At 45.9% G+C, this 21,262-nt stretch overlaps 1 protein-coding gene across 2 annotated transcripts in view; it reads left to right on the top strand.

Moving 5' to 3' along the window:
• Window positions 1-19,756: 19,756 nt before the first annotated feature.
• The window catches only part of LOC132781575 (ubiquitin carboxyl-terminal hydrolase 22-A), a 219,000-nt gene continuing 217,494 nt past the window's right edge, over window positions 19,757-21,262 (top strand). For both annotated transcript variants that reach the window (XM_067473681.1, XM_067473680.1), the window contains exon 1: window positions 19,757-20,481. In XM_067473681.1, the coding sequence (XP_067329782.1) occupies window positions 20,356-20,481 (126 nt within the window). In that variant the 5' untranslated portion in view covers window positions 19,757-20,355. The remainder of the gene's footprint in view (window positions 20,482-21,262) is intronic.

Genomic DNA, 21,262 nt, shown 5'->3' with positions numbered 1-21,262 from the left:
CCAAAAGTAACCTCTTCTCCTGACTTTCTCCTCAGCCATTGGGACCAAGAGAGAGAGAGAGAGAGAGGTGGAGATGCCCACCTTTCCTGAAGGTAGGCGCAAAAACAAAGGAGGGAGCGGAGGTGGGAGATACCTCCAGCCGGAGGGGCTCTCTCTCTCTCTCTCTCTCTCTCTCCCTCTCTCTGGCTTGGTCCCAATGGCTGAAGAGAAAGTCAGGAGAAGAGGCGACTTTTGGTGCGCACGCTGGGGTCTTCAGACACACCTCCGGACCCGAAGCAGGCCAGGCGTGGCGGCTCCGCCCCTTGGCCCACCTGCGGATTGGGGAGAGGAGAGGAGGCGGGTGGAGTGCCGGGGGATCGGGAAAGGGAGCCAGTCACGGGGAAGGGATCGAGCGCGGAGAACGATTGAGCGCCGGCTCTGCTCGCGCACCCGGTGGCCGGGTGGAGCAGGAACGAGAGGGGCTAGGCGAGGCTCAAGGGCCCGGCCCCTTTGGGAAGAGGATCGCCCGGCAGCGAGGCAAGAAAGCCGAGGCTCCCCCCGGACTGCTAGGGCTGTTGTGAGCTGAGGGGGCGCTCCTCAAGTGGCGGTCGAGGGGCATTTACAGAGGCGCCTCTGCACCCCTGGCAAAAAAGTGTTCTGCGACCGCTTACTTCGCGTAATGGACGAGTCGCCCCTGACCCTTCCCATGTTAGATAGTGTGTACATTTGATCATTGACTCTTCTAAAGCCTTGGACTGTGTGGATCATAATAAATGGTGGCAAGTTCTGGGTGGGATGGGCATCCCAAGCCCCCTTCCCTCTCTCCTGAGGAATCTGTACAAGGACCAAGGAGCCACAGTCAGAACTGACCAAGGAACAAGAGACGGGTTCAAGATTGGGAAAGGCGTCCGGCAAGGCTGCATCCTCTCACCCAACCTTTTTAACTTGTATGCAGAACACATCATGCGAGGATGTGCGGGGCTTGATGAATGCAAGGCTGGGGTGAAAATGGCTGGAAGAAACATGAACAACCTCAGATATGCAGATGACACCACTCTGATGGCCAAAAGCGAGGAGGAGCTGAGGAGCCTTCTAATCAAGGTGAAAGAGGAAAGCGCAAAAGCCGGGTTGCAGCTAAACGTCAAAAAAACCAAGATTATGGCAACAAGAATGATCGACAACTGGGACATAAAGGGAGAAAACGTGGAGGCCGTGACAGGGTTTATATTTCTAGGTGCAAAGATGACTGCAGATGCAGACTGTGGCCAGGAAATCAGAAGACGCTTCCTTCTTGGGAGGAGAGCAATGTCCAGTCTCGATAAAATAGTCAAGAGTAGAGACATCAGACTGGCAACAAAGATCCATTGCCTAGTCCAAGCCATGGTCTTCCCTGTAGTCACCTACGGATGTGAGAGCTGGACCTTAGGGAAGGCTGAGCGAAGGAAGATCGATGCTTTTGAGCTGTGGTGTTGGAGGAAAGTTCTGAGAGTGCCTTGGACTGCGAGAAGATCCAACCAGTCCATCCTCCAGGAAATAAAGCCCGGCTGCTCACTGGAGGGAAGGAGACTAGAGACAAAGTTGAAGTCTTTTGGCCACATCATGAGGAGACAGCAAAGCCTAGAGAAGACAATGATGCTGGGGAAAGTAGAAGGCAAAAGGAAGAGGGGGCGACCAAGGGCAAGATGGATGGATGGCATCCTTGAAGTGACTGGACTGACCTTGAAGGAGCTGGGGGTGGTGACGGCCGACAGGGAGCTCTGGCGTGGGCTGATCCATGAGGTCACAAAGAGTCGGAGACGACTGAACGAATGAACAACAACAACATTTAATCAAGGTTTTATGCCCTATGTTCTGGAACAGCTGTTCCAGGAGCTCCAAATTTTTTGCTTTGCATTGAATGTTTGTTGGTACTCCTAAGTTTCAGGGACTCTGCAGATAGGTGGCTTCTTTTGGCTGCCATCATAGGGCAAGCCACCTGTCAATTATAGTTAGGATCCCTGGTCCCACCCCCTTTTTGGGTTTTTGGAGGGAATAGGAGCCTTTTTGAGTTCAGTCCACACATAGCAGCTTTCCATGCAGGACATAATACCAAGAGCTCCTGTAGAAAGCTCCGTCTCCTACGGCTTGGCCGGGGAGATATACAGCCCACAGCTTGGCCGAGGATCATACAGCCTTACAGCTCCTTTGCTGAGGGACTTCAGCCAGCCATCACCGAAACCTGAACTCCTTTTCCCCTGGAAATCTACAAAGCTCTGCTTGGTAAGGGTCGCTTGCGGAAGCCAGGCGCAGTTGGTACCGGGTGCAGGGGCTCCACGCCAACAGAGGCAAAGACAGACTGTCCAGATTAGAAGTTAAGGATTTCCCCATTAGTTACAGTTAAGAAGATAGTGCCTGTTCCCTGTGGACAAGATTGAAAGAGCCTATAGACTGTTAAAAAAGCTTTAAAGTACCTGTTTGTTTTCCTTAATAAAGAAAATTGTTGAACCTTTAAGCCTCTTGAACTTCTATGGGACTCTGGTGGGAGGGGTAAGTGGGTATGTTTTCTATATCATTATTTCTATATTTCTCCCTGTGTATCTGACCTTCTCCTGACCCTTTTTGCGCAATTCCCCTTTAATGAAAAATGTATAAAAGTATAAGAAGCCACCCTCCGTGACCCTGGAAAGAAAGAAATCCTCAGTTGAAAAAAAGACACTTTTTGCATGGACAATAACAAAGGAACGTGACCTTTGGGGCTCCAAATTGGTCCCCACAGGGGAGGCGGTCGCTTGGCATTAATGATGCTATCTCAATAGGACAAAGGAAGCCTTCGGAAAGCCACCCTTTGTCCTGATCTGTTACTCATTTAAATCTCCTTCCACTGAAACTTCAGCCAAAATTCCCTCATTGTTTCTATTTATTTATTTATTTATTTATTTTATTTACTGCACTTGTTGACCGCCGTTCTCAGCCCTAGGGCGACTCACGGCGGTGTACAACATATAAAAAACAAATTACAATATAGGCAATATCACAAACAACAATAACAACATCACTATCAATAATACAATTACACTAAATAATTCGCGACGTCTCATCATAGAATCGCAATCCAATCTCGTTATCCATGTTCCGTTCTAATCGTCATTGCCAATTGTTGTAGCACTTAGTCAAACGCCTTCTCAAACAACCACGTCTTTAGTCTCTTGCGGAATGTCATAAGGGAGGGCGCCTGTCTGATGTCTACAGGGAGGGTGTTCCACAGCCGGGGGGCCACCACCGAGAAGGCCCTATCCCTCATCCCCGCCAGGCGTGCCTGTGAGGCAGGCGGGATCGAGAGAAGGGCCTCCCCAGACGATCTCAAAGTCCTCGTGGGCTCATAGGCCGAGATGTGGTCAGACAGGTATTTTGGGCCGGAACCATTTAGGGCTTTGTAGGCCAACACCAGCACCTTGAATTGGGCCCGGTAGCAGATCGGCAGCCAGTGGAGCTGGAACAACAAGGGCGTTGTATGCTCCCTGCGTCCTGCTCCCATTAGTAACATGGCTGCCGCGCGCTGGACTAGCTGGAGCTTCTGGGCCGTCTTCAAGGGCAGCCCCACGTAGAGAGCGTTGCAGTAGTCAAGGCGGGATGTGACCAGAGCGTGTACTACCGTGGCCAAGTCAGTCTATATCTCAGCACGCAGAAAATACGGATCTGGCAGGCTTGCCAGACTTCAACGTTTATTACAGCCAATCAAAGACAATAGGAAAGACTGGCTCACAGGTCCCCAGGACTCGCTGGCCACTTGGACATTTCCTATCTTCAAGAATCCTCTCAATAATCCATTGTTTCCCTCTCGTCCCGCCTCCCTCTCTCTTGATTCATCAGGACGCCGAGGTGGCTTGCCATAGATGCAGGCGAAATGTCAGGAGAGAATGCCTCTAGAACATGGCAATATAGCCTGAAAAAACCTACAACAACCCACTGTATTATATTTATACACGGTGTATTTGCAATGTGACATCGAAGTGGCCAAAGTCCCCAGCGAGGCAGAAATAGAGTCCATAGCATAATGTGACGGACACCAGCGTCGCTGCATCTGCCGGCCTTGCATCGCCACCTGCTTGCCTGCCTGCAAATCTAAAACTCAGCCTTGAGCCCCAGGGCATTTTACCCCAGCTGGATGCTCCATATGGCCGCTTGCACACTGAGCAGGGACTCATGCGCAAAGGCTTGGGTTTAAATCACATTTATAACACTACACAACTACATATATTTTGGTACTGGGTTATAAATATAATTTACTAATTGGTTTGATCATAAAAACATTGAAAAGGTTTGCTAAACTGCCTAAACTTTAGGTTCTTGTGGATTTTTTCGGGCTATAGAGCCATGTTCTAGAGGCATTTCTCCTGACATTTCGCCTGCATCTATGGCAAGCATCCTCAGAGGTTGAGAAGGTCTGTTGGAAGTCCTTAATTTCTCCAATTTCCTTGTGTCTTGGAACAGTTTCTCCCCGTAGAGATGTTCAATGTATTGTCGAAGGCTTTCATGGCTGGAATCACTAGGTTCTTGTGGGTTTTTTCAGGCTATAGAGCCATGTTCTAGAGGCATTTCTCCTGACGTTTCGCCTGCATCTATGGCAAGCATCCTCAGAGGTTGAGAAGGTCTGTTGGAAGTCCTTAGTTTCTCCAATTTCCAGCCATGTGATTCCAGCCATGAAAGCCTTCGACAATACATTGAACATCTCTACGGGGAGAAACAGTTCCAAGACACAAGGAAATTGGAGAAACTAAGGACTTCCAACAGACCTTCTCAACCTCTGAGGATGCTTGCCATAGATGCAGGCGAAACGTCAGGAGAAATGCCTCTAGAACATGGCTCTATAGCCCAAAAAAACCCACAAGAACCTAGTGATTCCAGCCATGAAAGCCTTCGACAATACATTGCCCAAACTTTGTTTTTATGAGAACTCTCGTCTGTGTTGAAGCAAGTGTGAATGTTGCCATTGGCCTCCTTGAGCAGCATTGAATAGCCTTGCAGCTTCAAAGCCAGGCTGCTTCCTGCCTGGGGGAATCCTTTGTTGAGAGGTATTAGCTGGCCCTAAGGAGCCTCCAGTGGCGCAGTGGGTTAAACCCCTGTGCCCGCAGGACTGAAGACTGACAGGTCGCAGGTTTGAATCCGGGGAGAGGCGGATGAGTTCCCTCTATCAGCTCCAGCTCCTCATGCGGGGACATGAGAGAAGCCTCCCACAAGGACGATAAAAACATCAAACATCCGGGCTTCCCCTGGGCAACGTCCTTGCAGACGGCCAGTTCTCTCACACCAGAAGCGACTTGCAGTTTCTCAAGTTGCTCCTGACATGACACACAAAAAAGAAACCTGGCCCTAGGCAGGAAGCAGCCAAGGTTTGAAGCTGCAAGGCCATTCAATGCTAATCAAGGTGGCCAATTGTAACATTCACACTTGTCTCAAGCAGACAAAGAGTTCTTTCTGTGTAGTGTTGAAGGCTTTCATGGCTGGAATCACTGGGTTGTTGTGAGTTTTCCGCGCTGTCTGCCCATGTTCCAGAAGCATTCTCTCCTGATGTTTCACCCACATCTATGGCAGGCATCCTCAGAGGTGGTGAGGTCTGTTGGAAATTAGAGAAATTGGGTTTATATATCTGTGGAATGATGTCCAGGGTGGGAGAAGGGACTCCTGTCTGCTTGAGGCAAGTGTGAATGTTGCAGTTAGCCAGCTTTGTCTTGCATTGAATAGCCTTGCAACTGCAAAGTCAATCAGTAAGGGTTTCTGCATAGAGTTTGGTTGGAAATGAGGCAAGTGGACTGTATATATCCCTGTGGAATAATGTCCAGGGTGGGAGAAAGAACTCTTGACTTTTTGAAACAATGTGAATGATGCAATTGGCCAGCCTGCTTTCACATCAAATAGCCTTGCAGCTGCAAAGTCAATCAGTGAGGGTACCTGCATAGAGCTCTGTAGGAAATGAGGCAAGTGGGGGGTTATATATCTGTGCCATGATGTCCAGGGTGGGAGAAGGCACTCTTGTCTGCTTGAAGCAAGTGTGAATGTTGTAATTGGCCAGCTTGGTTTTGCATAGAATAGCCTTACAGCTGCAAAGTCAATCAGAGAAGGTATCTGCATAGAGTTTGATTGGAAATGAGGCAAGTAGACTGTATATATATACCTGTGGAATAATGTCCAGGGTGGGAGAAAGAACCCTTGTCTGTTGGAGGCAAGAGGCCAGCTTTTTCTTGCATTGAATAGCCTTGCAGCTGCAAAGTCAATCAGTGAGGGCATCTGCATAGAGGTCTGTTGGAAATGAGGCAAGTGGACTGTACATATCCCTGCGGAATAATGTCCAGGGTGGGAGAAAGAACTCTTGTCTGCTTGAAACAAGTGTGAATGTTGCAATTGGCCAGCTTGATTAGCATTGAATGGCCTTGCAGCTGCAAAGTCAATCAGTGAGGGTATCTGCATAGAGGTCTGTTGCAAATGAGGCAAGTGGGAGGTTATATATCTGTGGCGTGATGTCCAGGGTGGGAGAAGGAACTATTGTCTGCTTGAAGCAAGTGTGAAGGTTGTAACTGGCCAGCTTGGTTTTGCATAGAATAGCCTTACAGCTGCAAAGTCAACCAATGAGGGTATCTGCATAGAGTTCGGTTGGAAATGAGGCAAGTGGACTGTATATATATACCTGTGGAATAATGTCCAGGGTGGGAGAAAGAACCCTTGTCTGTTGGAGGCAAGAGGCCAGCTTGGTTTTGCATTTAATAACCTTGCAGCTCCAAAGTCAATCAGTGAGGGTAATTGCATATAGGTTTGTTGGAAATGAGGCAAGTGGACTGTATATGTATCTGTGGAATAATGTCCAGAGTGTAAGAAAGAACTCTTGTCTGTTGGAGGCAAGAGGCCAGCTTGGTTTTGCATTGAGTAGCCTTGCAGCTGCAAAGTCAATCAGTGAGGGTATCTGCATTAGCGGTCTGTTGGAAATGAGGCAAGTAGACTCTATGTATGTGTGTGTATGTGTGTATATCTGTGGAATGATGTCCAGGGTGGGAGAAAGAACTCTTGTCTGTTGGAGGCAATTGGCCAGCTTGGTTTTGCATTTAATAACCTTGCAGCTGCAAAGTCACTAAGTGAGGGTATCTGCATAGCAGTCTGTGGGAAATGAGTCAAGTGTGTATGTGTGTGTGTGTGTGTATCTTTGGAATGATGTCCAGGGTGGGAGAAAGGACTCTTGACTGCTTGAAGCAAGTGTGAATGTTGCAATTGGCTAGCTTGGTTTTGCACGGAATAGCCTTGCACCTGCAAAGTCAATAAGTGAGGGTATCTGCATAGCAGTCTGTGGGAAATGAGTCAAGTGTGTGTGTGTGTGTGTGTGTGTATCTTTGGAATGATGTCCAGGGTGGGAGAAAGGACTCTTGACTGCTTGAAGCAAGTGTGAATGTTGCAATTGGCTAGCTTGGTTTTGCACGGAATAGCCTTGCACCTGCAAAGTCAATAAGTGAGGGTATCTGCATAGCAGTCTGTGGGAAATGAGTCAAGTGTGTGTGTGTGTGTGTGTGTGTGTATCTTTGGAATGATGTCCAGGGTGGGAGAAAGGACTCTTGACTGCTTGAAGCAAGTGTGAATGTTGCAATTGGCTAGCTTGGTTTTGCACGGAATAGCCTTGCACCTGCAAAGTCAATAAGTGAGGGTATCTGCATAGCGGTCTGTTGGAAATGAGGCAAGTGGACTATGTATGTGTGTATATATGTGTGTGTATCTGTGGAATGATGTCCAGGGTGGGAGAAAGAACCCTTGTCTGCTTGAGGCAAGTGTGAATGTTGCAGTTGGCCCCCTTGATTAGCATTGAATGGCCTAGCAGTTGCAAGGTATAGTTTGTGCATTTTCCACAGATATATAAACCCCATTTTCCTAGATCTCACAATCTCTGCTGTCTCCAAACACCAAAGATATATATATAGAGAGAGAGCAACACTACACGCTTCTTCCGTTAGGTGGTGCTTTTGATCCACGGCTTGTGGGTTGCAGATCTGTCGGTTCCCATCAAACGCCCACCAACCCCAAAAATGTGTCCCACTCTCTTGTCCGCCTCCTTTCCTCCCACCCTTGGCAAGGAAGGGCTTTGAGGAGACATATGGCTGGTGGGCAGGAGGAAGATATAATGGGATGCCAGGGTGGGTTAGCAACCCACCCAGGGCCAGCTTTGGAAAGCTCCTACTTTGCAAAACAATGCATCCATGCAATGCAATGCAATGCACCCCTTCCCATGTTTTCTCTTCCTGAAAGGAAACAGGCTTCACAGATGAATATAGATGATATATGTATATATCTATATTTACATCCTGATGCCAGGGCCGGCTTTGGGAAGCTCCTGCTTTGCAAAGCAATGCATCTATGCAATGTAATGTACCTCTTCCCATGTTTACTCTTAGCAACCCACCCAAGGCTGACTTTGGGAAGCTCCTGCTTTGCAAAATAATGCATCCATGCAATGCAATGCAACGAACCCCTTCCCATGTTTTCTCTTCCTGCAAGGAAACAGGCTCCATAGATGAATATAGATGATATATGTATATATCTATATTTACATCCTGATGCCAGGATGGGTTAGCAACCCACTCAGGGCCGGCTTTGGAAAGCTGCTTTGCAAAACAATGCATCCATGCAATGCAATGCACCCCTTCCCACATTTTCTCATCCTGCAAGGAAACAGACTCCATAGATGAATATAGATTATATATGTATATATCTGTATTTACGCCCTGATGTCCTGGTGGGTTAACAACCCACCCAGGGCTGGCTTTGAAAGCTCCTGTTTGCAAAACAATGCATCCATGCAATGCAATGCAATGCACCCCTTCCCATGTTTTCTCATCCTGCAAGGAAACAGGCTCCATAGATGAATATAGATGATATATGTATATATCTATATTTACGTCCTGATGCCAGGGTGGGTTAACAACCCACCCAAGGCTGACTTTGGGAAGCTCCTGCTTTGCAAAACAATGCATCCATGCAATGCAATGCACCCCTTCCCATGTTTTCTCTTCCTGCAAGGAAACAGGCTCCATAGATGAATATAGATGATATATGTATATATATCTATATTTACGTCCTGATGCCGGGGCGGGTTAGCAACCCACCCAGGGCAGCTTTGGAAAGCTCCTGCTTTGCAAAACAATGCATCCATGCAATGCAATGCAATGCACCCCTTCCCATGTTTTCTCATCCTGCAAGGAAACAGGCTTCATAAATAAATATATCAATATATCTATATTTATACCTTGATGCCAGGGTGGGTTAGCAACCCATCCAGGGCCAGCTTTGGAAAGCTCCTGCTTTGCAAAACAATGCATCCATGCAATGCAATGCAATGCACCCCTTCCCATGTTCTCTCTTCCTGCAAGGAAACAGGCTCCATAGATGAATATAGATTATATATGTATATATCTATATTTACGCCCTGATGCCAGGGCGGGTTAGCAACCCACCCAGGTCTGGCATTGGAAAGCTCCTGCTTTGCAAAACAATGCATCCATGCAATGCAATGCACCCCTTCCCATGTTTTCTCTTCCTGCAAGGAAACAGGCTCCATAGATGAATATAGATGATATATGTATATATATCTATATTTACGTCCTGATGACAGGGCGGGTTAGCAACCCATCCAAGGCTGACTTTGGGAAGCTCCTGCTTTACAAAGCAATGCATCCGTGCAATGTAATGCACCCCTTCCCATGTTTTCTCTTCCTGCAAGGAAACAGGCTCCATAGATGAATATAGATGATATATGTATATATATCTATATTTACGTCCTGATGCCGGGGCGGGTTAGCAACCCACCCAGGGCAGCTTTGGAAAGCTCCTGCTTTGCAAAACAATGCATCCATGCAATGCAATGCAATGCAATGCACCCCTTCCCATGTTTTCTCATCCTGCAAGGAAACAGGCTTCATAAATAAATATATCTATATATCTATATTTACACCCTGATGCCTGGGCAGGTTAGCAACCCACGCAGGGCTGGCTTTGGAAAGCTGCATTGCTTTGCAACAATGCATCCATGCAATGCCATGCAATGCAATGCAATGCCATTCTCTCTTCCTGCAAGGAAACAGGCTTCATAGATGACTATAGATGATATATGTATATATCTATATTTAATCCCTGATGCTGGGAGGCCTTAAAGGGAACCGAAAGAGATGCACTTAAGTGACCCATGCCTCCTTCCTTTCGCACAGTGTTTGAAACAGCAGCTCATGCTTTCGCATCTGCTTTGCAATTCAGGCCGCAGATGCCTCCTCAAGGTCACCGTCCCTTTCCATTTTGCAGCCCTTCCCTCCTCTTTTGCAAGACTGAGCAATGGTTTCAGTGGGATGTTTTCCCCAGGTAAGCTTCCCATCGGTCATGCACTCATCGGAAAGCATAGATCTGTTCTGCTAAAAGACACAAAAAGGGCAATCCAAAGGGAATTTCCATCTCTGGCCCGGCACAGGATTAAAGAAAAGATTTCGAAATAAATTAGAATTAAAGGAGGCATTAAGTGCAGTTGTGTCCGACTCCAGGGCTTGGTCCTCATCTCCATTTCTACGCCGAAGAGCTGGCGTTGTCCGTAGACACCTCGAAGGTCATGTGGTCAGTAGCATGACTGCATGGAGCGCCGTTACCTTTCCACCGGAGCAGTACCTATTGATCTACTCACATTTGCATGTTGTCAAACTGCTAGGTTGGCAGAAACTGGGGCTGACAGCAGGAGCTTCCGCCGCTCCCCAGATTCGAACCTGCAACCTTTCGGTCAGCAAGTTCAGCAGCTCGGCGCTTTAACTCACTGCATTTAGGGCCTTAGTAAGTGGTTTTTGACTGTTTCAAACTCTTGTTTAACATCTTTACTAACGACTAACGACAGCCACCACTCACAAAGAATCATAGAATCATAGAATCAAAGAGCTGGAAGAGACCTCATGGGCCATCCAGTCCAACCCCATTCTGCCAAGAAGCAGGAATATTGCATTCAAATCACCCCTGACAAATGGCCATCCAGCCTCTGCTTAAAAGCTTCCAAAGAAGGAGCCTCCACCACACTCCGGGGCAGAGAGTTCCACTGCTGAACGGCTCTCACAGTCAGGAAGTTCTTCCTAATGTTCAGATGGAATCTCCTCTCTTGTAGTTTGAAGCCATTGTTCCATTGCGTCCTAGTCTCCAAGGAAGCAGAAAACAAGCTTGCTCCCTCCTCCTCCCGGTGGCTTCCTCTCACATATTTATACATGGCTATCATATCTCCTCTCAGCCTTCTCTTCTTCAGGCTAAACATGCCCAGTTCCCTAAGCCGCTCCTCATAGGGCTTGTTCTCCAGACCCTTGATCATTTTAGTCGCTCTCCTCTGGACACATTCCAGCTTGTCAATATCTCTCTTCAATTGTGGTGCCCAGAATTGGACACAGTATTCTAGATGTGGTCTAACCAAAGCAGAATAGAGCATGGGGAGCATTACTTCCTTAGATCTAGACACTATGCTCGCAGAAAGCAGAAGAGCTTTAGATATGCTGATGACCTTGGCCTAACAACCAATTCCAGAGTTATTTCCATTCCAATGTCGCCAGAAATCCTATAGCTGCATTCTATAGAGTAGGCCTGGGCAAACTGCGTTCCTCCAGGTGTTCTGGACTTCAGCTCCCACAATTCCTAACAATTGCTTTTCATCATCTCTTGCAATGTCTGGGCCATAGCATTCCAAACATTTCATGTTGGTGACGTGCTTGCCTTTCGCAACACGGTAATTCGGTTTCAACTAACAAACCAGGGTTCAGTAGATAAAGAACAACACTCAGAAAATGGGAATTCTAGACAGGAAAGAATCAGGGCCAGCTAACACCTCCCAACAAAGGATTCCCCCAGCAAGAAGCAGGCTACAACGCCATTCAGTGCTAATCAAGGTAGCCAATGGCAACATTCATGCCTGCCTGAAGCAGACAAGGGTTCGTTCTCCTACCATTGATATAATTTCACAGAGATATAAGCCCCACTTGCCTAGTTTCCAACAGACCTCCCAACCCCTGAGGATGCCTGCCATAGATACGATGAAACGTCAGGAGAGAATGCTTCTGGAACATGGCCAGACAGCCCGGAAAACTCACAGCAACGTAATGTACTACCACTTGTTATGAGGGTTATCCAGAAAGTAAGGTTACAAGGTACCTAGCTCTCACGGGGAATTTTCTCGGGGAAAGTTAGTATCACTGCCGTGTAGCGGGAAGCCAGCGGAAGTGAACGAGCAGTGCCAGTCATCAGAAGCTCATTGACTGGAGTTGTAGTGAAGGTTAGAGGTGAGCGTTTTCATTCGGTTTCCCTCCAAGTGTGAAGTTTGCACTGTATGAGGGATATCCAGAAAGTAAGGTGGGGAATTTTCTTGGGGGAAATTGGTATCACTGCTGTGTAGTGGGAAGCCGGTGGAAGCGAACGAGCAGTGCCAGTCGTCAGTCGCTCATTGACTAGTGTTGTGGTGAAGCTTAGAGGTGAGCGTCCTCATTCGGTTTCCAAGTGTGAAATTTGCACTGTATGAGGGATATCTAGAAAGTAAGGTTACAAGGTACCTAGCTCTCGCGGGGAATTTTCTCGGGGAAAGTTGGTATCACTGCCATGTAGCAGGAAGCCAACAGAAGTGAACGAGCAGTGCCAGTAAGTCAGTAGCTCATTGACCGGTGTTGTGGTGAAGGTTAGAGGTGAGCATCCTCATTAAGTTTTCCTCCAACTGTGAAGTTTGCACTGTATGAGGGATATCCAGAAAGTAAGGTTACAATGCATGTAGCTCTCGTGGGGAATTTTCTTGGGGGAAACTGGTATCACTGATGTGTAGTGGGAAGCCAACAGAAGCGAACGAGCAGTGCCAGTCGTCAGTAGCTCATTGACTGGTGTTGTGGTGAAGGTTAGAGGTGAGCGTCCTCATTCGGTTTCCCTCCAAGTGTGAAGTTTGCACTGTATGAGGGATATCCAGAAAGCAAGGTTACAAGGCATGTAGCTCTCGTGGGGAATTTTCTTGGGGGAAATTGGTACCACTGCTGTGTAGTGGGAAGCCGGTGGAAGCGAACGAGCAGTGCCAGTCGCCAGTCGCTCATTGACTAGTGTTGTGGTGAAGCTTAGAGGTGAGCATCCTCATTCGGTTTCCAAGTGTGAAGTTTGCACTGTATGAGGGATATCCAGAAAGTAAGGTTACAAGGTACCTAGCTCTCGCGGGGAATTTTCTCGGGGAAAGTTGGTATCACTGCCATGTAGCGGGAAGCCAACAGAAGCGAACGAGCAGTGCCAGTCGTCAGTAGCTCATTGATTGGCGTCGTGATGAAGGTTAGAGGTGAGCGTCCTCGTTTGTTTTCCCTCCAAGTGTGAAGCTCACACTGGATGAGGGATATCCAGAAAGTAAGGTTACAAGGTACAAAGCTCTCGTGGGGAATTTTCCAGGGGAAAGTTGGTATCACTGCCATGTAGCGGGATGGCAGCTGAAGCGAACGAGCAGTGCCAGTCGTCAGTCGCTCATTGATTAGTGTTGTGGTGAAGCTTAGAGGTGAGCGTCTGCATTCGGTTTCCCTCCAAGTGTGAAGTTCGCACTGTATGAGGGATATCCAGAAAGTAAGGTTACAAGGCACGTAGCTCTTGTGGGGAATTTTCTCGGGGAAAGTTGGTATCACTGCTGTGTAGCGAGAAGCCAGCGGAAGCGAACGAGCAGTGCCAGTCGTCAGTCGCTCATTGACTGGCGTTGTGGTGAAGCTTAGAGGTGAGTGTCCCCATTTGGTTTCCCTCCAAGTGTGAAGTTTGCGCTGTAGTACGCTACCTAAATGCGAAGGGCATGACCACTGCTGTGATTCATTATGAAATCATTTCAGTTTAAGGAGGGGACGTTATGTCAAGGCTGCATGTGACAAAATGGGTACGGAATATATTGTGAGACTATGAAGAAACTTCACAAAGCCATCCAAAACAAATGTAGTAGGATGCTGATGGTGGGAGCCTGTCTCCTTCATGGCAATGCACGTCCACACACTGTTCGTACAACACAAGAGTGGTTGACTTCCTTTGGTGGGGATGTTTTAAGCCACCCCTCTCGTAGCCCCGATCGATCTTGCACCCAGTGAGTATCACCTGTTCTCTAAATTGAAGAAACACCTGGGTGGAAAACACTTTTCCGATGAGGAGGAGGAGAAAACAAAGTGTCCTCCCAACCCTGCTATACGCCTGCGAAACGTGGACTGTCTACAGACATCAACATTGACACTGAAATACAACACCGCCTGAGCTCTGCGAGTGCACATTTTTCCAAATGAAGCAGAGAGTGTTTGAGGACCGGGACATCCGTAGGGAGACCAAGGTGCTTGTTTATAAAGCTATTGTCCTCCCAACCCTGATATATGCCTGCGAAACGTGGACTGTCTACAGACATCAGCACAGACACCGAAATACAACACTGCTTGAGTTCTGTGACTGCAGCATTTTTCCGAATGAAACAGAGAGTGTTTAAGGACCGGGACATCCGTAGGGAGACCAAGGTGCTTGTTTATAAAGCTATCGTCCTCCCAACCCTGCTATCCGCCTGCGAGATGTGGACTGTCTACAGACATCACATGCAACTCCTGGAACGATTCCATCAGCGCCTCCTCCGAAAAATCCTGCAAATCTCTTGGGAAGACAAGCGGACAAATGCCAGCATGCTGGAAGAAGCAAAGACCACCAGCATTGAAGCGATGGTCCTCTGCCATCAACTCCGCTGGACCGGCCATGATGTCCAAATGCACAACCACCGTCTCCCAAAGCAGTTGCTCCACTCCGAACTCAAGAATGGAAAACGGAATGTTGGAGGACAGGAAAAGAGATTGAAAGATGGGCTCAAAGCCAACCTTAAAAACTCTGGCATAGACACTGAGAACTGGGAAGCTCTGGCCCCTGAGTGCTCCAGCTGGAGGTTAGCTGTGACCAGTAGTGCTGCGGAATTTGAAGAGGCACGAATGGAGGGTGAAAGAGAGAAAAGTGCCAAAAGGAAGGAGCGTCAAGGCAACCCCGACCAAGACCACTTTCCGTCTGGAAACCGATGCCCTCACTGCGGGAGAAGATGCAAGTCAAGAATATTTATTTATTTATTTATTTATTTATTGACTTTGCTTCTATACCGCTGTATCTCAAGCCCGAAGGCGACTCACAGCGGTTCACAAACAGTAAAAACAGTAGAAACAGCAGTGGTTCCATGCAACATAGAACAATTGACTTAACACATTATCCATAAATTACCAATAAGCCATTACAATGCACAATTATTACAAAAAACAACCGTACCCAATCTTCTCGTCATCCAAGCGTAGTCCAGGTTCGTCGTCCATTGTTCCATTCCTATGTTCCATTACCAGATTGCACTAAATTACTCAAACGCCTGCACAAACATCCAGGTCTTCAACTTTCTTCAGAATGCCATGAGATGGTGCCAGCCTAATGTCTGTAGGAAGGGCTTTCCACAGCCGAGGAGCCACCACCGAGAAGGCCCTATCTCTCGTCCCCGCCAACTGTGCTTGAGAAGCCGGCGGGATCGAGAGCAGGGTCTCCCCGGAAGATCTCAAAGTCCTGGTGGGTTCATAGGCCGAGATGAGGTCGGAAAGGTATCTTGGGCCGGAACCGTTTAGGACTTTATAGGCCAATGCCAACACCTTGAATTGAGCCCGGTAGCAAATCGGCAGCCAATGGAGCTGGCGCAACAGGGGGGTTGTATGCTCCCTGCGCTCCGCTCCTGTTAGAATCATGGCTGCCGCATGCTGGATTAATTGAAGCTTCCGGGCCGTCTTCAAGGGCAGCCCCACGTAGAGAGCGTTGCAGTAGTCTAGGCGGGATGTGACAAGAGCGTGGACTACCGTGGCCAAGTCAGGCTTCCCAAGGTATGGGCGCAGCTGGCGCACGAGCCTGAGCTGTGCAAATGCTCCCCTGGTCACCGCTGACACCTGGGGTTCCAGGCTCAGCGATGAGTCCAGAATAGGGCTCCAGAGTCACCTACGGACCCACCGCTAGAACACCGACCTTGGAGGACCATCATCCTTAGACTATGAGGGATCGCCTAAGTAAGTAAGTAAGTAAGTAAGTAAGGGCCCATGATGAATAACACACGAAACATTTTAAGAACCTTTCCTTTTTTAAAAAAAAACAAGGCTCCAAATCTGTCCAAAATACATAATTGGGAGATCTTTTCAAGAACTGGTCACAGGAAACCTGCCTCTAATGCCGGGGCTTTTTGGAAGCCACTTTCCAGCCATCTAGATGCTTGAAGAGCTTTGCCTGCCTGATTGGTTGTGGTCCCCAAAGGCCAGGGAGCCATGTGCTCAATTGCAGGCAATGAAATCAAACCGTGCATTAGCAAAGCCTTAATGGGTTCGTGCTGCGAAAACCCCAGCTCCCTTCAGACATCGGGAAAGCCCTGAAAGCTAATGATTTAAATGCTGGGAATTAAGACGCATCGGATTACCCACTGGTGGGTGGGTGGGTGTGTTTGCTTCCCTGCGGGGAATGCCATTGGCCCAGGTGTGCAACATGAGAGCCCAAGCATTGCGCACCAGAGACAGGATCCTCCGCGCACGGTTTAACCACATGCTCTGGCTGCTTTCTTCCCTGCCACTCTCTCCAATGAATACTTGCCCATAGATCCATACTATTCTGGGTACTCAGGGTCAACATAAGTCTGAAACGAAAGCACACAACAACAATCCTGTCTCATTAGCCAATGTAAGAAATTATATATATGATTGAATAAAATTATATAAATATATATATTTAATTAAGTAATGTATATCTCCCTATATATATATATATATATATATACACACACACACACACTTAATATATATATTAAGGGAGATACACACACATACATACACACACACATACATACACATACTATATAACACACTACCAGTATATTATACAATTAATATTACATAATATATTGTACTATTTATTTATTTATTTACTTATTTACGACATTTCTATGCCGCGCTTCTCACCCCGAAGCGGACTCAGAGCGGCTTACATACAATATATTATGTATTATGTATTATATTATGTATTATATTATTATATTATGAATTATATTATTATTATATTATGTATTATATTATTATGTATTATATTATGTATTATGTATTATATTATTATGAATTATATTATGAATTATATTATGTATTATATTATGTATTATGTATTATATTATTATATTATGAATTATATTATTATTATATTATGTATTATATTATTATGTATTATATTATGTATTATATTATGTATTATATTATTATTATATTATGTATTATGTATTATATTATGTATGTATATACAATATATTATATTGTATATACATACAATATATTATATTATTAGCATAGTACAATATCAGTTTTAAATATTGCTATATTGTACTATACCAATTATATTGTAATGTTATTACTATATCATAGATTGTAGTATATATAATAAAATATATTATATTACAATGTTATTAATATTATTATATATAATGCATTAGTATTACTACATTATAATGTAATAAATTATATATGTATAATTTAATGAAATTATATATAATTTAGTACAATTATATATAATTTAATAAAATTATATAAATATACCTAATTTAATAAAATCGTGTGTGTATATATATATATATATATTCTTTTATATATATATGAATATGTTATATAACACACTACCAGTATATACAATTAGTATTATGTAATATATTGTCCTATATCACAAGTTGGAGTATATATCATATATAATATATTTTATTACAATATTATGAATATTAAATATAATATTATATATATATTAGTATTACATTTTAATGTAATAAATTATATGTATAGTTTACTAAAATTATATATAATACTTTTGTATAAATATGTATAAATTAATAAATTTATATATAATTAATTCTTTTATATAAATACGTATAAATTAATAAAATTATATATAATTAATACTTTTATATAAATACGTATAAATTGATAAAATTGTATATAATTAATACTTTTATATACATATGTATAAATTAATAAAATTATATATACTTTTTATATAATTATGTATAAATTAATAAAATTATATACAATTAATACTATTGTATAAGTATGTGTAATTTAATAAAATTATATATAATTAATACTTTTATATAAATACGTATAAATTAATAAAATTATATATAATTAATACTATTATATAAGTATGTGTAATTTAATAAAATTATATATACTTAATACTTTTATATAAATATGTATAATTTAATAAAATTATATATAATTAATACTTTTATATAAAAATGTATAAATTAATAAAATCATATATAATTAATTATGTATAAATTAATAAAATTATATATAATTAATATTTTATATAAATATGTATAAATTAATATATATAAAATAAATATATATATATAAAAAATTCCCCTAATGTGACAGTCTATATATGATAATCTCTATCACTAGGGCAACCAAGTAGCTGCAGAGGCAAGCGGATATGACATCAGCACCGCTTCGCCCCGCCCATTCCCAAGGGAGGCCGTCCTCCGCATGACATCTTTCAAGCTGGCCAATCAGCGCTGGCCTCCTTACCCTCATGACGCGAGAGCGGCGGCCTGCTCGTCCAATCAGAACGCGCCTCCCTTCCCCCGCCCTTTCCCTTAACTCCCTTTTGTCAATCAACGGGGGCGAGGGAACGGCTGTGGGTTTTTTTTTGAGCTGCCTTTTGAGGGACGGCGACTTCCACCAATGGCGAGCGGGAGGGGGCGGGACGCAGTGTGGGCGGTGCACCAATAGCAGCGCCGCCTACGGGTTTATTTTTTTTTTGAGGGCCTCTTTTTGAGTGACGGCAGACTCAACCAATGGCCAGCGGGAGAGGGCGGGACGCAGTGTGGGCAATAGGTTTAGGTTTTTTTTGAGGGCCTCTTTTTGAGTGACGGCGACTTCCCCCAATGGCGAGCGGAAGAGGGCGGGACGCAGTGTGGGCCGCGCTCCAATAGCAAGGTTTCGGGTTTTTTTTTTAGCACCTCCTTTTGATGGGCGGCGCCTTCCACCAATGGCAAGCAGGAGAGGGCGGGACGCACCAATAGAGGCGCCGCCGCCGAGTTTCGTTTTTTTCCCCCCCCGCAGGTCCTCCTTTGAGTGACGGCAGATTCAACCAATGCTAATGGGAGAGGGCGGGACTCAGTGTGGGCGATGCACCAATAGCAAGATTTCGGTTTTTTTTTCGAGGGCCTTCTTTTGATGGGCGGCTGTTTCCCCCAATGGCCAGCGGGAGAGGGCGGGCCACAGTGTTTTTCTGAGGGCCTCATTTTGAGTGACGGCGGATTCAACGAATGGAAATTGGCGAGGGCGGGACACAGTGTGGGCGGCGCACCAATAGGTTTCGTTTTAATTTTTTTTGAAGTGCCTCATTTTGAGTGACGGCGGATTGCACGAATGGTAATGGGAGAGGGCGGGACACAGTGTGGGCGGCGCACGAATAGGTTTTTTTTTGAGTGCCTCATTTTGATTGACGGCAGATTCAACGAATGATAATGGGAGAGGGCGGGACACAGTGTGGGCGGCGCACCAATAGATATCGTTTTAATTTTTTTTGAGTGCCTCATTTTGATTGACGGCGGATTCAACGAATGGTAATGGGAGAGGGCGGGACAAAGTGTGGGCGGCGCACCAATAGGTTTTTTTTTGGAAGGCCTCATTTTGATTGACGGCAGATTCAACGAATAGTAATGGGAGAGGGCGGGACGGAGTGTCGGCGGCGCACCAATGGAAGCGCCGCCGCCGGGTTTCCTCCGTCTCAGGTCCTTTTCCCTTGGACTCCCCTATTTTTGAGGTGAATTGGTTCGTCCCGCGTATGTGAGCCAGAGCTGAGGCGGACGGGGAGGACGGTACCATTCATCGCAGAGGGGGGTTTCCTTTCCCAGATAGAGACACCCCTGTTCGTGAGAGGAATTGGTCCGCGCCGGGTATTGGAGGCTGTGCGGAATTGGACGGTGCCATTCTTGGCGGAGGGGGGGAGAGGCGGTGTGGAGATTTAAAGAGACAGCGACAGAGCGAGAGAAACTGAGAGGCAGAGAGGAAGGAAGGAAGGAAGGGAGGAAGAGGGCGAACACACCCCTCGGCGTCGGCCTCCATGAGGGAACGGCGCCTCCGTCGACGCCACCGCCGCCGCTTTGTTCCGGATTGAGGAGGAGAGGCTGAGGAGAAGGAGGCTGCTCCTCTGCGGCGGAGGCGGAGCAGGCCCCAGCGCGGCCTGAGGGTCCCGCCTGGGCCCTCCTCCTCCTCCTCCTCCTCCTCTGCCCTCCGCCTCCTCCTCCTCCTCGTCTTTCGGGGGAGGGGGGTTGATGCCTGGGCGCCCCCCCCGGACATGAGTCCGCCGGCCGCCGGGTGCTGCCATGTGACCGGCTTCAAGGTGGAGAACTGGAAGCAGAACCTCCGCGTCATCTACCAGTGCTTCGTCTGGAGCGGGACCGCCGAGGCCAGGAAGAGGAAGGTGAGACATATACAGGCGGGCAGGCAGGCAGGCGGGCACCACCACACTCCCCAGCAGACATCCATACACTCATCCATACACTCATCAATCAATCCAATCAATCAGTAATAGGTAGGAAGAGCACCCATACACTCATCAATAAATACATTCATCAATCAATATTGGGTAGGAAGAGGAAGGTGAGGCAGGCAGGCACCACACTCCCCACCCTCAGCATCCATACACTCATCCATACACTCATCAATAAATACATTCATCAATAAATACATTCATCAATACATTAATTAATCAATCAATCAATAATGGGTAGGAAGAGGAAGGTGAGGATATACAGGCAGGCAGGCAGGCACCACCAGCATCCATACACTCACCCATACACTCATCAATAAATACATTCATCAATCAATCAATAATGGGTAGGATGAGGAAAGTGAGGCAGGCAGGCAGCACACTCCATACACTCATCAATAAATACATTCATCAATAAATACATTCATCAATCAATCAATAGTAGATAGGAATACAGACACACACACACAGACAGGAGGCTTCCTAATAATAATAATAATAATAATAATAATAACAATATATTCGTAAATAAGTAATAGGTAGGGATGCAGACACAGAGACAGGTCTGGAGCGGGACCACCGAGGCCAGGAAGAGGAAGGTGAGAAGACAGGCAGGCAGGCACCACCAGCATCCATACACTCATCCATACACTCATCCATACACTCATCAATACATTCATAAATACATTCATCAATCAATCAATAATGGGTA

This window comes from Anolis sagrei, chromosome X (assembly GCF_037176765.1).
Source record: "Anolis sagrei isolate rAnoSag1 chromosome X, rAnoSag1.mat, whole genome shotgun sequence".
Classification (NCBI taxonomy): Eukaryota; Metazoa; Chordata; class Lepidosauria; order Squamata; family Dactyloidae; genus Anolis; species Anolis sagrei.
This window is presented reverse-complemented; position numbering and strand designations above follow the sequence as displayed.